This window comes from Pempheris klunzingeri, chromosome 20 (genome assembly GCF_042242105.1).
Source record: "Pempheris klunzingeri isolate RE-2024b chromosome 20, fPemKlu1.hap1, whole genome shotgun sequence".
In the NCBI taxonomy this organism is placed as follows: domain Eukaryota; kingdom Metazoa; phylum Chordata; class Actinopteri; order Acropomatiformes; family Pempheridae; genus Pempheris; species Pempheris klunzingeri.
Genome location: NC_092031.1, coordinates 11230053 through 11245081, shown reverse-complemented (window position 1 = coordinate 11245081; position 15029 = coordinate 11230053). Strand labels below are relative to the sequence as shown.

Genomic DNA, 15029 nt, shown 5'->3' with positions numbered 1-15029 from the left:
ACAACTGGCTCATTCAAAGCTAAAACAAAATAGACTGACACTACAGGTCTGGGATACTTTGTAAGCTTAAATGAAAATAAAAAAAACACTTTACAGATTATGATATCCTGTGATGTATGTATGTTACCTTTGAAGTTATCATGCAACAATGTTACACAAATACAGATTTTGTTTTCACAAAAACAAATATGCCACTCACCTACACAGGAACGGCTGTCATTGGCTACAATATAACCATCAGGGCAATAGCAGGCACCTCCCTCAGGAGAGGGGTGGCAGAAGAACTCGCAGCTCAAGGTGGAGCACTGGTCCAGGCCTGAGAGTAAAAATCATTTCATTAACATCATGGTTAAATATAGTTTAGAGTTTAGGATTTTTACTTGTAATAATCATCCACGCAGCTTTAACATTTTCAGTATTGTGACCAGCTTTATAGCCATCATAAACTGAGCCTGGAGGCCATTAGAGTGTGTGTGTGTGTTTGTGTGTGTGTGTGTGTGTGTGTGTGAAAGCAGTGACAAAGGATGTGAAAACTATGATCATATCAAAGTCACAAAAGCTGACTATGACTTTATGAGTGCTACACACCATAATGTCTAAAACCCTTGCACCTAATTTTATAGCCCTATGAAAACACTGCAAATGCTGTTGGCGGTGTTCTACATGTGACTGTATCTGTCTTACTAAGGCAACATTTAATTTACTTTAGTTTGTTTTGTGTAATGTGTTTTCACGGCATTCTTGCATGTTTTCTGTGGGAGTCATATGTGCAGATTTCTCTAATCCGTGTGAAAAATTTACATCTGTGTGACTTACTGCAGGTTTGCTGTGCGGTGGAGTTGGTCTCGTCCGTTCCTCCCGGACAGTCAGGCTTGCCGTCACACACTTTGCTCATTGGTATACATAACGTCGAGCCTGGGCAGCCCCACTCACCAGGATAACAGCCTCGAGAGTCACTATCTGAAAACCATCGAAAGATTTGTGATTATGCTATGAAATAGAAATAGAAATGCTTCTCATAGTGTTTTTGGCATGTCTCAATGAAACTACTCAGCCATACCAACATGATTCACACTTGTACAACACTTAAATAAAATAACTCTTAAAACAGAACTTCCAGGTCAAACTATAAGTCCACCTGTAAAAACAAGTTTTCTCACCACATCCTCTTTCATCACTGTAGTCCCCACAGTCATTGAACTTATCACACACCCATCGCTGAGGAATACAATGACCACTGGAACATGTGAACTCACTCCCACTGCAGCTCTGGTACACTAAAGAATATATAGAACTCACATTTATTATAGTTTCCACTAATACTATAATATCTACTCATTTGGATAATATAAAACGTTTGAAAAATTTAATTATTTTCCTGGAACTGAATATCTGAGAGGCAGCAAATCCCAAAATTTCAACTGCTGAAATGTATGAAACGATTTAAGGATTCTTGTGCAGTATTTCAGTATTTTAGAATATCAAATATATGTGATGTTTGTACATCTGTTCAGAATAATGACTGTTGTGCATCTATATATACCACCAGTAATTAAAAATGTGGGCTTAACCTTAATTTTACAATTATTACTTGTGCCTGAACTTGACTTTTTTTATGGCTTGAAGATACAATATTTAGATGCTGCATATGACTGGATGTGGCATTAAGCTGTTGAGCAACCGGACAATTAGAAAACACAGAAGTTTGGTATTATGGGGTTGCAATATTTCTTTTGACTTTGTCTTTAAACAAGATGTTATCATAAGCATCTGAAAATCTATCAACTTAATTACAGTCCTCTAGGTTGAAAACCTTATAAAAATCAGAGGGGACTTAGAGAAATACTGAAATTAGAAGACAAAGAAGCTTCGTGGTTGTTAAAGGTGCACTCCTGCCATCCTTACCACAGCCTTGCTCATCACTGTTGTCCCCACAGTCATCCCAGTGGTCACACACAAAGGAGTGTGGAATACAGTAGCCATTTGTACACTGATACTGGTGGATGGGACAGTGCTGTGCTGCTGGAAATAAAACACAGTGACTGAATTTAAGAAGCGGTCAAAACGTTTGTGAGGCTCACTTGAAGTGAAACAATATGACCGGAGCAACGGTAGACTACGATTCAATTTGTTAGTCATCAAACTCGTCACAGCTGGATAATCTTATCTTGTGACTACATGAAAACTGCATTAGACAAAAAATAATTTAACAGACACATTATATGACATTTTCCGACGCCGGTTCGTGCCCATGATTTGCATGTATGACTATGCTAGCTAACATTTGCTGTCGTTATATTCAAGATAGAAACAGACGTCAAATTTGCCAAAAGACCGTTTGACAACAATTGCGGCTGTTTTGGCGATTTTACCAGAATCTAAAACCACCTTTCAATCCAGCTGGAAGTAAAAAATAAAAATACTACGCCTGCTTCTTAATGGCGTTTTTCTTTTTTTAATCCTTTCCTTACAGTTAGCGTTAGCTAAAACCGACCAAAGATGGCGGCCGGAAGTGACACTCTCCTACAATGTAGACAATAAAAGTATGTATGTCGTGTCAGAAAATATAACACAACGAATATTAACACATCTTTTAATTTTTAACATATTACTGTCGGGTATTTAAATTTCCCCATCATGGGACTAATAAAGGAATATCTTATCTTAGGAATGTCTTATGAGTAAGTCACCTCTTGTGAACAATCTGTGCTGTGCTGTGGTCCAAATATGTATTAGCACAATTTAATCTATCAATTAATCTAACTCTATTAATGATTAATATCCATATGACCTTGGTACATACGTTTTTTTTTTTCTTTCTTTATATGCTTTTGCAGCTTCAGCAGCAGAGTTTTTCATTTCAGTATCCGTTTATACAACATGAACTCCTTCAATCACAATCATCTTATTTTGGGGGAAATTGATGCCAACCAGATCACCTTTTTCTAAGTGTTACATAACAGAACTTTGATATTCTTAAGCATCTGTAAAACCATCAGTTATAGTTGATTTGCTGTGAGTCTCATCTACTCACTGCAGTTGAATTCATCTGAGCCATCTCTGCAGTCCTGTAGCCCATTGCAGTGCTGAGAGTTTTTGTAACAGGCTCCATTAGCACACGTCTTCTCAGTGCAACGTGGATAGTCTGCAAAAAAAAACAAAAAACGGTACCATCAATTTTGCGCCCAATAATGCAAAGACAATTATCCCTCATAAAATCCTTCAATTATTAGAAACTATAAGGGTCTGATCAGACAGCGTACATCAGTGCTGTTAATGTTGGACTGACATCAAAGTACAGTGTGGTAAATTATTTGTAGATTTAAAATTCTTACTGCAGTTGTTCTCATCAGAATTGTCCATGCAGTCCTTTACATGGTCACATCTGTATTTGCTGGGGATACACTGGCCCTCCTGGCAGGTGAACTGGTCTGGGCTGCAGGTCTGTCCACCTGAACCGAGAGCATGTGAATGGGTTTCAAAATACTATGTTGCTGGACAACTACATGCATTTCCCTATTGAAAGGCCACATTTTATAATCAGACAATGTGGCCACTTTGTGGTTGTACTCCTCATTACTGCACATAAGCAGAAACCTTTTTGTCCTCTGTGATGATATCAAAACGTTGGAATGCTATAAATGTTTGCATGCTCTACTTTGAGCCAGTTCTCAGGACATATGATATACATATGATAGTTTTTAAAGAATCACAGCACCTCTTGTTCATTGGCAGAACAAGATGTGTCAGTAGTGAACATCTTTCCAAAGAAAATAGCCACATAATGTCAGTGTCTCATTCTTAAAAACAGCCCAGAAACAATTCTGCTGCATACCACAGGTTCTTTGTTCGTCTGAGCCATCGATGCAGTCTTCCTCCCCGTCGCAGACAAATCCCAAAGAGACGCATTCACCACTAGTCACACACTTAAATTCCTGAGAGGTGCATGATGGAGGTGCTGCCACAAAGAACACAACAAGGGGAATAGTGCATAAGGCTGTGCATATGGGCCTGATCTTTTTGTTTCTGTGCAATAGATTATTATACATTCATTCATACAGTATATTTATTCATTCATTCATTCATTAATGTCTTTGAAGTGAATGTATTAGATCACTGGCAACACTGGCCTGTTATAATGGTTTTGCTTGGCGCTGTCTGTATTTCCAGTGATTGGTTGTAACACTCACGACAGTTCAGCTCATCTGAGTCATCTGTGCAGTCTTTAGTCCCGTCACACCGCCAAGCTATGTCGATGCATTGTCCGCTTGTGCACTGAAACTCCGTACTGCCACAACGTCCTGCAGAAAACACACACAAAGATATAGATAGACTTATTGGGTTCTTTTAACGTGTGGGCTCGAGCTGCATGGCTTTAGTTTGTATCTTTTACTTAAACGTGAAATATCATTTACAATACATACAGTGATTATTGTACATCTAAATAACAGAAATCCATGTTGCTTACATGAAAAGAAAGTATTTTATTGTTTCCTTGACAAATGAGTTACCATGTTTATGAGTTAATTCAGTTAATACTTCACCATTAATGAACACTCCGTCTATGACCTTGGAGTTTACAGCTCATTTGAAAAGGTTAATTGATGTCTGAATCAGCACAGAGACGTGCACTTTGTATGACTTGAACAATCATAACTTTTCTGTATTTTGTGAAATTTTGAATGATGACTGATAAGCCAACAAAACGTCACAGTTTTGTCCATATTTTCTACAGCAAATTTGCAAATTTTCAGAAAACACATTATTTTAACATCACGTGTACTGTAAGTGTACTTTTTTGTTTTAAGTCAGCGTCATTTTCTAATAATATCATTGTCATTCATGTAATAGTTGTTCCAAATAAGCGTGGCGCTACTCAAATTTCATTAAAGCATGGATTTCTGAGCATTTTTGTGCAGCTCAAACCATTACATTGCATTACATTGGCAAAGATTAAATACATTTTTGGCAAAAAATAGTACTGTGATGATGCAAAAATCTCACTGATTCTTCGCTCGTTCTTTAGCTTTAACATGTAGGTGACTAGAAGTTGTAAAATTTTATCGTATACACACCCTGAGCAAGTTGAATTCCTTGGGACAGCAGTAGAAGAGATAGAAGATGAAGACCAGTTAGGCCCATAGTTTAAGTCTGGTATTAGTTTGTCAAAGTGCGTACACTCATGCTAAATCTGACTCTGTTAAGCCCGATGATCCTGAGGAGGATACTGCCTTTACGAAGAGAGATGTGGAACCCGCGACAACCAGGAGACCAATGGTGTGACAGGGAGTAATGCAGCTTTTTATGACTCGCTCCTTTACATAAACTTCACCTAAGATGAACTTTTACCTCTTGATATGTTGTCTGACTATATTATTCCGGAAAATAGATTTTTTTACATTTCTACACCCGTTCACAAAATATCAACATACTACAGCACAACTGCTATGTTTTTTTTACAACTCAAAGAAAAACATGCTGCAGCAGAAGGTCTTTGCTCAGGGGCAAATTCAAATGGGATCACCACTGTTTTTCATTAGTTCTTTAAAACTAAATCTAAATCTATAGTTTTGTAGGTAGTAATATAAGGTTTTAATATGTCTGAATTCCACCTTGTTTGAGGGCAACAACAAAAAGATAATCATTAACTTACAGAAAGTGTACCATTACCACATTATTGAGACAATATCATATTTACAGTTATCGAATAAACTGATTATTGACAGACTGGCTTCTTTATTGCAATATATCACCGTGCCACAGTAAAGGGTTAGTCAGGGTTAGTAAAGGGTCTGTCTTTTATTTCGTTTATAGCACAAAGGCATATTGCTTAGCGGCAAAATCAAAAGGTGGTGAATATTTACTGTGGCGGCACCCAGATTATCTACACTTAAAAACCACACGCTCCAAGTCACTGAAGCTTAAAGCCATGGGTTTTCCTGACCGATACGCCTGTTGTGCATATCAGTACTTACTCTCTTTTGTTGCATGTGATTTGTGGATTTTCTTTTGCATCTTAACACTGTCTGATCCACAATCATATGAAAGGATGTATTTCCTGAGAGAACAGTTACCCATGTATGACTCACCAAAGTACAGTGTAGACTCTGAGGACTATTCCTTTAAAGAGACACACTGAATGTATATTTCTTTAAAGCATTTCCCCTCTTTTACAGCATGTCCCATTAAAGGGAACATAAACTTGCAGCATGTCCCTGTACTCATCACTGAAAGAGTTCTCGTTAATAAAACTTTGCCGCCCTCCACTGGTGGTACCTGAAAAGACACTATGGTTGTGTAGACAGCAGTGAACATCTCAAACACCTGCAGGGTAACATATTTTAAAACACCAAACAGAACCAGCAAACTGACCTGCCTTTTCAGTTGTTTCCCTCTGAGAAAAAAGCCATGAAAAATCACAAGTAATGAAAATTCCTTTATTTTGAAATAGGCTTTGATGGATTTAAACTTTTTCTTATTGTTAAAACGAATTACGTATCATATGATATTATGGGTGACAAATGAAAATGAACACAATATGTAAGAAGTATATTGTTATTTTGTTTTATTCATGTTGAACAACAGCTTGGTGTCAAATAGATATGAAAGTGGTTAAAAATGAAGAAAATATACTCTCACTTGTACAAAATAGAATATCAAACTATTTTAATGTGGTAAACAATACAACAGAATTATACCAACATAACACCCTCATAAGGAATAGTGCATTACATTTTATTAGAACAAAAGAAACTCGTCTCATTCACAAAAACTGAGTTAACTATGAAATTAGGATTCATCATAAATCTAATACATTTTAAATACCAAATAATTACTTGTAAATTCATAGACGAGTGAGACATTAACTGGGCAGGAACAGTTCAGCCCTATTTGTGTACCAATTTCTGGTTCACTTCCATTAAACAATTAGATCCTAAACAGTGTATCTCATTTCCCAAACTTTCACAGAGATTAGCCAAGGAAAGACAGGAATTATTTATGACAGCTTATAATTGGTCAGAAAACAGTTCTCACTATGTTAATGTTAGGAAAAGACACAACTACCTCACCAGGCAGTCATATTTATTACTGCACATTTCTTTAGCCATTGCCCAAAACCTGCACAAACATTGTGCTTCTGTTTGTAAAGTCTTACCAGGCGTTTGGTTTCTATCAAAAAAGTTTTGGATCTGGGAAAATGTCACTGTAGGAGAAACCTCTGTGGTTCCTCAGTAATTGAACCATCTTCCGTTGTCGTTTGTGTAGTAAGGGTTGGTATGGCCTTGGCTTGAGGCATATGGGTTGATCTGGGGCCGAGCTTGAGCATAGAGGCTGCCCTAGGGTCGAGAATCAGCATAGATATTTATAATGTCCATTATAAATCAGTAACACAAAACTTTCACTTTCTTTGGGCCTTAGATACATTTCACAATCAAACTACATAAGGATTGAAAAAACATACAAGATAAATGTAATAAACTTACCAGCAAATTTTGCATTAGCCAATAAACAGTCATCGCATATTGCAGCATTTTCAATTCTGTCCTCAATTTTTGTTGTACTGATCAGAATTTGCTGAGAAAATGATCTGTACAGTTGCACTGACCTCTGGCAGTACCCAAACTTATTCTAGTCGGACCTCAAAATACAAGTAGAAATTTGTAAATGAGTAAAATATGGGGCCTTTAATTCCTACATAATTGATCATATAGTCTTTGCTGTTACAAAAGATATTCCGCCACAGCCACAGTTAGCTGTTGGTTTGAAGATCTACTGGAAAAATAAGTATCTACAGTCAAGCCCGAAATTATTCATACCCCTGGCAAATTTTGACTTAAAGTTACTTTTATTCAACCAGCAAGTTTTTTTCTTGATTGGAAATGACACAGGCGTCTCCCAAAAGATAAGACGATGTACAAGAGGCATCATTGTGGGAAAAAAAATATTTCTCAGCTTTTATTTACATTTGAACAAAAAGTGGCATGTCCAAAATTATTCATACCCTTCTCAATAATCAATAGAAAAGCTTTTATTGGCTATTACAGCAATCAAACACTTCCTATAATTGCTGACCAGCTCTTTGCATGTCTCCACTGGTATTTTTCCATCTTTAGCGATGAGCTCCAACTCTTTCAGGTTGGAGGGTCTCCTTGCCATCACCCTGATCTTTAGCTCCCTCCGCAGATTCTCAGTTGGATTCAAGTCAGGACTCTGGCTGGGCCGCTGCAAAACGTTAATGTTTTTGTCCGCTAAGCATTTCTTCACCACTTTTGCTGTGTTTTGGGTTGTTGTCGTGCTGAAATGTCCACTGGTGCCCAAGGCCAAGTTTCTCTGCAGACTGCTTGATGTTGTTGTTGAGAATCTTGATGTATTGCTCTTTTTTCATGATGCCATGTACTGTGATTAGGTTCCCTGGTCCATTGGCTGAAACCCCCCCAAAGCATTAGGTTCCCACCACCATGTTTGACAGTGGGGATGGCGTTCTTAGGGTTGAAGGCTTCTCCTTTTTTTTACGCCAAATGAAGGATACATCATTGTGGCCAAACAATTTAATTTTTGTTTCATCTGACAGGGCGCCTGGTGGTGATCCTTTTGTGTCACTATTGGCTTCTGACCACGTCCTCTGAGATTTTCCACAGTGCGGAACGTCTTGTATTCATTAATAATACTTTGCACTGTAGCCACTGGAACTTGAAAACATTTAGATATGGCCTTATAGCCCTTTCCTGACTTGTGAGCAGCCACAATGTGCAGCTGCAGGTCCTCAGTGAGCTCCTTTGTCTTAGCCATGACTGTCCACCAACCAACTGCAGACAGCTGCTGTTTATCACCTGTTGAGTTTATTAAAACAGCCGTTCCCAATGAATCAGGGTAATTAGGATGCTTTAGAACAGCTTTAGATGCTTTAGACTATTGGACTAAAGCGCCTGTCCAGTAATTCTTTGACTTTTCAGAATTTGACTCAGTCAAAAGGCGGGACATTGTTTCAATTTGTGGGATGCCGCCCGGGACAAGAGTGAAAAATGCCGTGCAGTCACAGGTGATACACACATCCCTCATTAGTGTGCTGCACAGTCAGACACATCCACATGGTTCTGCACAAGACTCCATTTGAAAAAAAGCCTAAATAACAACATGCATTATATAGAGTACAAGCACAAAACAAAGTGAGGTTCTCCTATTTATTTAGTGCAGTATTTGAGTAAACTGAGACTGGCTGACTGTGTCAGAGCTGTGTGTCAGACATATAAATAAACAGTGTTCAGAGTTCAGTCAGTGCGCCCCAGAAAGCATCCTTACCTTGTCCAGGCTCCTCTCAGCCTCAGTGTGCGTCTTTCTCTCTCTCTGTTGTCCGTCCCTCCCTGAACCCCACGCCGCTCCGCTTCCAACACGAGTCTGTCCTCTTTTTGTGTTGTGCTTCCTCTCTCCTCTTCCTCCTCTCTCCCTCTCTCTCTCTGCTGCCTTCAGGAGCACCTCGTAATCTCTATCATCCCAGTTTAAAAAAAAAAAAAAACACCAATACTGCTGTTGTCTTTGATGGGAGCCCCCAGGTTTATTGCATTGTTTGGCTTTTCAGTAAATATTTAAGGAATTTGCACCACTTAAGTATTACATGTCCTGCATTACTGTGGATGAGCATCTGGCAAAAATTGGTATTTTATTTTTACTTATTTTTACATGGTATATGAGACTGAATTGGTGATTAGGTTTAAGTTTTGAAGTACATTATTTTGCTACAAGTAAGAACTGAACAAAAAGTGGAAACGAGGATCCATGATGGACACAAAATGTATACGCAAAATTCACAGTATGAATGGAAGCAGATTTCTGTCAGGAAAAGAAATGAATGAAAGACAAATACAGTCAGGATGTGTGAAACTTTTAAATCGTAAAATAAGCCGGATTTAGTGTCATAGTCAAAATATTAAAATAATTGTGATTTTAGCTAGACTCTGAATTTTATGTCATAATGTGACTGAATGTGTCCTTCATTGATTTATTAAGAGTAAGCACCATACAATCTAAAATATTACCAATCACCTTTAATCTACTGGGCAGCTGAAGTGGCCTGAGACATCATGTCCTTCACACATTAAAGTATTTACAAAGGTATCTGAAACTAAATGTATGTTGATGAATGGTGTTCGTCCTTCCAACTGCACTAGAAATAAATCTCTTCTATCCACACCACTACACATAACTCAACTTGAATGAAAAACACTAAGATAAATAACTTCTTGGCCGTAGATTTCCTGACAGCACCTGAAGGCAGCACAGTGTGCAGGCATACAGCAGCCTGCATGCCCCGTTGGTCCGCCCCTCTCAAGTCCACCCATTCCTATTCATCCCGTAACTCCATGAGTCTGTCCATCAGCCAGTGGTACAGTGCATGTTTTGGCTGACAGTCACAGACACCTTGTGGGGGAACCAGCGGCATGAAAACATCAACTATGAATCATCAACCACAAGATAAAAACGCCAGTCGCAGCTCCCTTTGCATTCCTCCCTATTGTGTTTCAACTTTTCTTCACTCCCTCTATCTGTTCCACTTTCCCCTTATCCCTTTGCTCATCTGGCTGGTCTAGTTGTTGCAAGCTCAAAGAAAGCCTTGATGTGTTCAGACATTTGTGACAGCGGGAGAGGAGCAGAATCGTGATTCTGCCGTTGCCCTGTGATCGCAGTCTTAAATTGTGGCTCTCTGTGTGATTAAATGGATGATGACAAAGCATTTCATCTCAGCTCAGTGGGTCAGAGTCCCTGTCTGTGATGAGCGGAGTGGGTAACAGCAGTGGGAGCCTTGACGTAATGACAGATCGTCCTGTGATTTGTGCACCGTCACACAAAGAAAGGCACAAGTGAGAGTGGCAGTAATAATGTTCAGAAGCAGGAGCTCCATCTAAATATCTGACAACTCACACCACCGTTTGAAGTCCCAATCACTACACTGTTACTGACACACAATGGCAATAACAGCAGTTTTAATATTGAACATTCTTACAATCAAAGTCTTAAAAAATTACATAAAGATATCAAACAAACTAATCATAAACACAGAATTTGCATATGTCTATTCTCCTTATCCAGTTATTTAAACAGACTCATATAAGTTGGATTAAATCATGTCTGTAAAGGATTTTTTTACACAAATATCATTGAAATCATTTAAGCATGTGGATGATACAAAATATCTGCAGTTATTTCTGTAATGCCCAGTGAGAATGAACCAGGTTTCAGTCACCTCTGGTGTCAAGGTCACGTCAAACGTCAGAGTCTGGAGCTGGTGTAAACGTCTTCTCCTGTTGGAACATCACAGCAAGTATTACAAATTCAGGCAGAGATATATAGTTTCCAAGCTGCTTTATGTCATATAATAAAACGTAATATGCTGTATTTGTCTGACACTTGACAGCAATCATGTTACATTACTAAAAGCTGTTAAAACTGCCTGTCAGACTGCAGCTAAGTTGTCAAATTAAAGTAAAAGAAAACATACATTTCTAGACTTTATGGCCATCTTGTGCCAAACTTTTTCAGCTATAATATATACTTATTTCTGAGTATTTATTATACACACTAATTTATACGGATTCAGGTCCAGATATGAAATGCTTCAATAACTGAGCGCGGGCACACACACACACACACACACACACACACACACACTTTACTGCCTACACCTCCACTCTGAAAGGGGCCTGCTATTGTCTGACATTGTTCAATACATTATTTCAGACCTTTCCTGACTAATTTTCACACATTCAGAGCATGCACTTATTCATGTTTCCAGCAGTGATCATTGTGTAACAGTATGTCATGTGTCTCCATGGCTACCTGTGACGTCGACATCTTCCACATCTGAACTGTATGCTGGGCTCTCAAAAACCTCCTGAAACAGCCACAGGTAGAAAAACTTAAAGTAGCTTAAAGGAGTATATTCGACTCCATTTCATTTCTTGTAAGGTATGGTAATACAGTCATATTTTAATGAATTCAGACTTTGGCAAAACAGCGTTCTCCTGTCATGCATCGTGGTCATGGAATAATCTTCAAAAAACTCTTAAACTAGAAACATTCATATCCATTAATGATTTAAGAGTATCATAAAGAATGCAGTGAAAGAGGAATGTCTCTGTTTCTCTTGAGAGACCACTATCCTTAATTAGGTGCAAATCTGTTTTATTGTTTTTATTGTTTATTTTCTATTTGTGTGTCATGTATTTGTGTATCATGTATCTGGCTTTTGATTTTGTATGGCTGCTACCTTGGCCAGGTCTCCCTTGTAAAAGAGATTTCTCATCTCAATGGGACTTCCTGGTTAAATAAAGGTAAAATAAAAATAAATCACATCACATTACCACACGCGTCATATAAATGTTGACTGTGAAGAAATGTGAAGAATGAATCAAATCAGTTAAGAGATATGAAACACATTTGGTGTGAAGTTAAATCGGTGATGAATGTGAAACCGACAGAGGATTATCAATGTGCTCCAAAAAGCCAATAAGAGTAATTCATTAGAACGCAGGTTAAATGAGCATGAACATACATAAAAGAGACATTTTAAACTGTTATGTTCACAGTCCCCCATCCATCCCATCTCTCATCTAGTGAGTAAACAAAGTGCCAAAGTAAGAGAATGAAAAGAAATAAAAGTGTGAACCAGGACTGTGGAGTCATGGCTGTTTGTTTTGTCCGTATCGTCCTTGTTACCTTGTAAGGCTGAAAGCAAATTACAGCTAAAATGAAAGCTGACTGAATGTAGCCTGTCTGGGCTTAATGTGCCACTGATCGTAAAACTGAGCAAACGCTCCTCCCACTGCTAGCCTCAGTCCATATTAGCCATAAGAGAGGATGAATGGTAGTGTCTCGTTTCTGTGGTCAGAAATATTATTTCTTTTATTCGAATTTCAGAGAAGTTTAGATTTTGAGGAAGATACTCTTGAGCTTATATAGTGACTTTGCTGTTCAAAATATTGCTGCTCTAGAAACAGTTGTTACGTTTAAGATGAATTATAAATAAAAAATGCTTTTAAGAAATAAAATATTCTTTAATGTTGAAAAACAACCAGTAAGAGCCTTAATAAAGTACTATACCAAGAGGTATTGTTGATCAGAGTAGTCATAGTTTTATCAATTAAATACCAACAATACCCATCCCTGGTCATGAATGTCTGTCGTGTGTTTGTGTTGCTACTAACCGCTTCTGAATTCAGCGTTGTTTCACTTTCCACTGTGTTTGATGCATTTGGATTTCTGGAAATCAGACACACATTTGATTCAGTTCTAACATGACACTGCACATTATACAGTAAAATAGAAAGAGTCTAAAGCTCTATATCGAAAAGACAATTATTCATCTTATTTGCTTTTTTATTCTTGCAAACATGTCAATTCCTAAATTTAACACCTCAGACATTACATTCCCGACAGCATCTTTTCTCTTGTGGCTCCATCTCACCTGAAAGTCTGCAGGTTGAGCATGGACGGCATGCTGGGAAAGTTGTTCCGTAGCCTCTCCAACAGGTTGGACTTCTTCCTGGCAGCATAGACCAGAGCAACTAGCAAAGCCACAATCACTAGCGTCACGCCAATCGCTATTCCGACTGAGATGGAGAGACATGGACACGGGAGGGGGCAAGAGGCAGTTTATCAAATAAGAGACAAATGATTTTGAATGTCACGTCATATTTCTGGCCATAAAAACAAATCTACTGTACTCGAGGATGCAACCATGTTGTAAATGTTTGTCTGGCAGTATTCTCCCTTCCAGCCTGGAGGACATCTGTGAAACACAAAACAAACATTAGAGTTGTGACATTTCAAAACACTGCATTCATTCACAGCACTTGTTGACTGAGTACAGCATCTGAGCATCAGTTTTTATCATTTTTATTGTTCCCACAGCTTAGGAGGTTACATTTCCTCTCTTTGTTTGCAGCAGAATGAACATTTCTGGACACTTTTGAATTATTAAAATAAGAAGGTTTGGAGGATTGTGTAGTCTTAGTCATTTCTGGTTCATTTTCAGTTACTGGTTGACTAAAATAATGACAAAATTCCTTACTTGCAGAGAGCCTTGTTGTCATCAAAGTAACAGGTGGCTCCATTTTGACACAGACATGGTGGTGGCATGGTGGGCGGTGGATCAAACCCTGAAACAATTTATGTAAACATTCATAACATTGAAAGGAACATTACTGTCTCTGGTCAGAAAGATTTTTATAGTTTGACGTCAGTAGGGCTGTAATATAATTTTAGGTATATTACAGATTTATGATGGGAGAAAACGATGCAAGTTGTATCGAAAATAGTTAAAATTACGGTCATAGATACATTTCCTTAACTTCAAGCTATGATGCTCCATGTTTTTATGAAACACACGGAGGAAAATGAATAACTGGTTTTTCTTACCAGCATCACATTCAGTGCTGCTGCCGTGGACGAAGCTGGTGCCCTCAGGGCAGGCGCAGGTGTAACCCTCCGGTCGGAGCAAACACAGGTGGCTGCAGGTTCCCTTACATGGATTTTTCACTGCAGAAACAAGAACAGGCCTTTTGATTCTTTCTTATCAACCATTACTGTGGTTGCTGCTCTTTATTTGTTTCCTGTAGTTACATTTTTCTTTGATGCAGATTATTGCTATATCCAGACACAAAAAGGACAAGGCCTTCTGTGCACTGAAGCACTGGATATTCATAATATCGAATGGAATGCCAACATTACATATTAATAACAAGAAAATAGCAGTGAAAGAGACAATTATTAAATCGCCACAAGCACATTATAGTATGTGTTAATGTGTTTGAATATGAGGGCGAGTGTGCAGCTCACTGGTGATGGAGTTGTATCTCTGCTGCTGGTACACAGAGACCTGGCTCAGCCACGGCCCGGCAGTCAGCAGCTTGGTCTTGGCTCCGCGGCCAAACTTGTCCTGTCGGAAGACCTCGCCTTTCTCCTGAGTGCTCCAATAAACATGGTCCTCGAACACACTCACACTGAAGGGGTTTCTCACATCTAGGCAACACAGT

At 38.5% G+C, this 15029-nt stretch overlaps 2 protein-coding genes and 1 long non-coding RNA gene across 3 annotated transcripts in view; all 3 read right to left on the bottom strand.

Annotated features, from left to right (window-relative positions):
• Window positions 1-5271, bottom strand: part of LOC139219599 (low-density lipoprotein receptor-related protein 2-like) — a 41376-nt gene extending 36105 nt beyond the window's left edge. Inside the window, exons 1-9 of the mRNA XM_070851519.1 lie at window positions 5076-5271; window positions 4191-4301; window positions 3836-3958; window positions 3336-3452; window positions 3035-3145; window positions 1906-2022; window positions 1161-1277; window positions 817-960; window positions 200-316 (exon numbers count right to left, since the gene is read on the bottom strand). Of these exons, the coding sequence (XP_070707620.1) occupies window positions 200-316; window positions 817-960; window positions 1161-1277; window positions 1906-2022; window positions 3035-3145; window positions 3336-3452; window positions 3836-3958; window positions 4191-4301; window positions 5076-5142 (1024 nt within the window). The 5' untranslated portion in view covers window positions 5143-5271. The remainder of the gene's footprint in view (window positions 1-199; window positions 317-816; window positions 961-1160; window positions 1278-1905; window positions 2023-3034; window positions 3146-3335; window positions 3453-3835; window positions 3959-4190; window positions 4302-5075) is intronic.
• Window positions 5272-10924: 5653 nt separating this feature from the next.
• Window positions 10925-13253, bottom strand: LOC139219601 (uncharacterized). Its single transcript, XR_011585730.1, has 3 exons — window positions 13200-13253; window positions 11833-11887; window positions 10925-11297 (listed from the first exon to the last, which is right to left on the bottom strand). It is a non-coding gene; the product is annotated as an uncharacterized lncRNA (long non-coding RNA).
• A 173-nt stretch (window positions 13254-13426) lies between these two features.
• The window catches only part of LOC139219598 (low-density lipoprotein receptor-related protein 2-like), a 39772-nt gene continuing 38169 nt past the window's right edge, over window positions 13427-15029 (bottom strand). The window contains exons 71-75 of the mRNA XM_070851518.1: window positions 14833-15015; window positions 14413-14532; window positions 14066-14153; window positions 13719-13783; window positions 13427-13604 (exon numbers count right to left, since the gene is read on the bottom strand). Coding sequence (XP_070707619.1) covers window positions 13456-13604; window positions 13719-13783; window positions 14066-14153; window positions 14413-14532; window positions 14833-15015 — 605 coding nt within the window. The 3' untranslated portion in view covers window positions 13427-13455. The remainder of the gene's footprint in view (window positions 13605-13718; window positions 13784-14065; window positions 14154-14412; window positions 14533-14832; window positions 15016-15029) is intronic.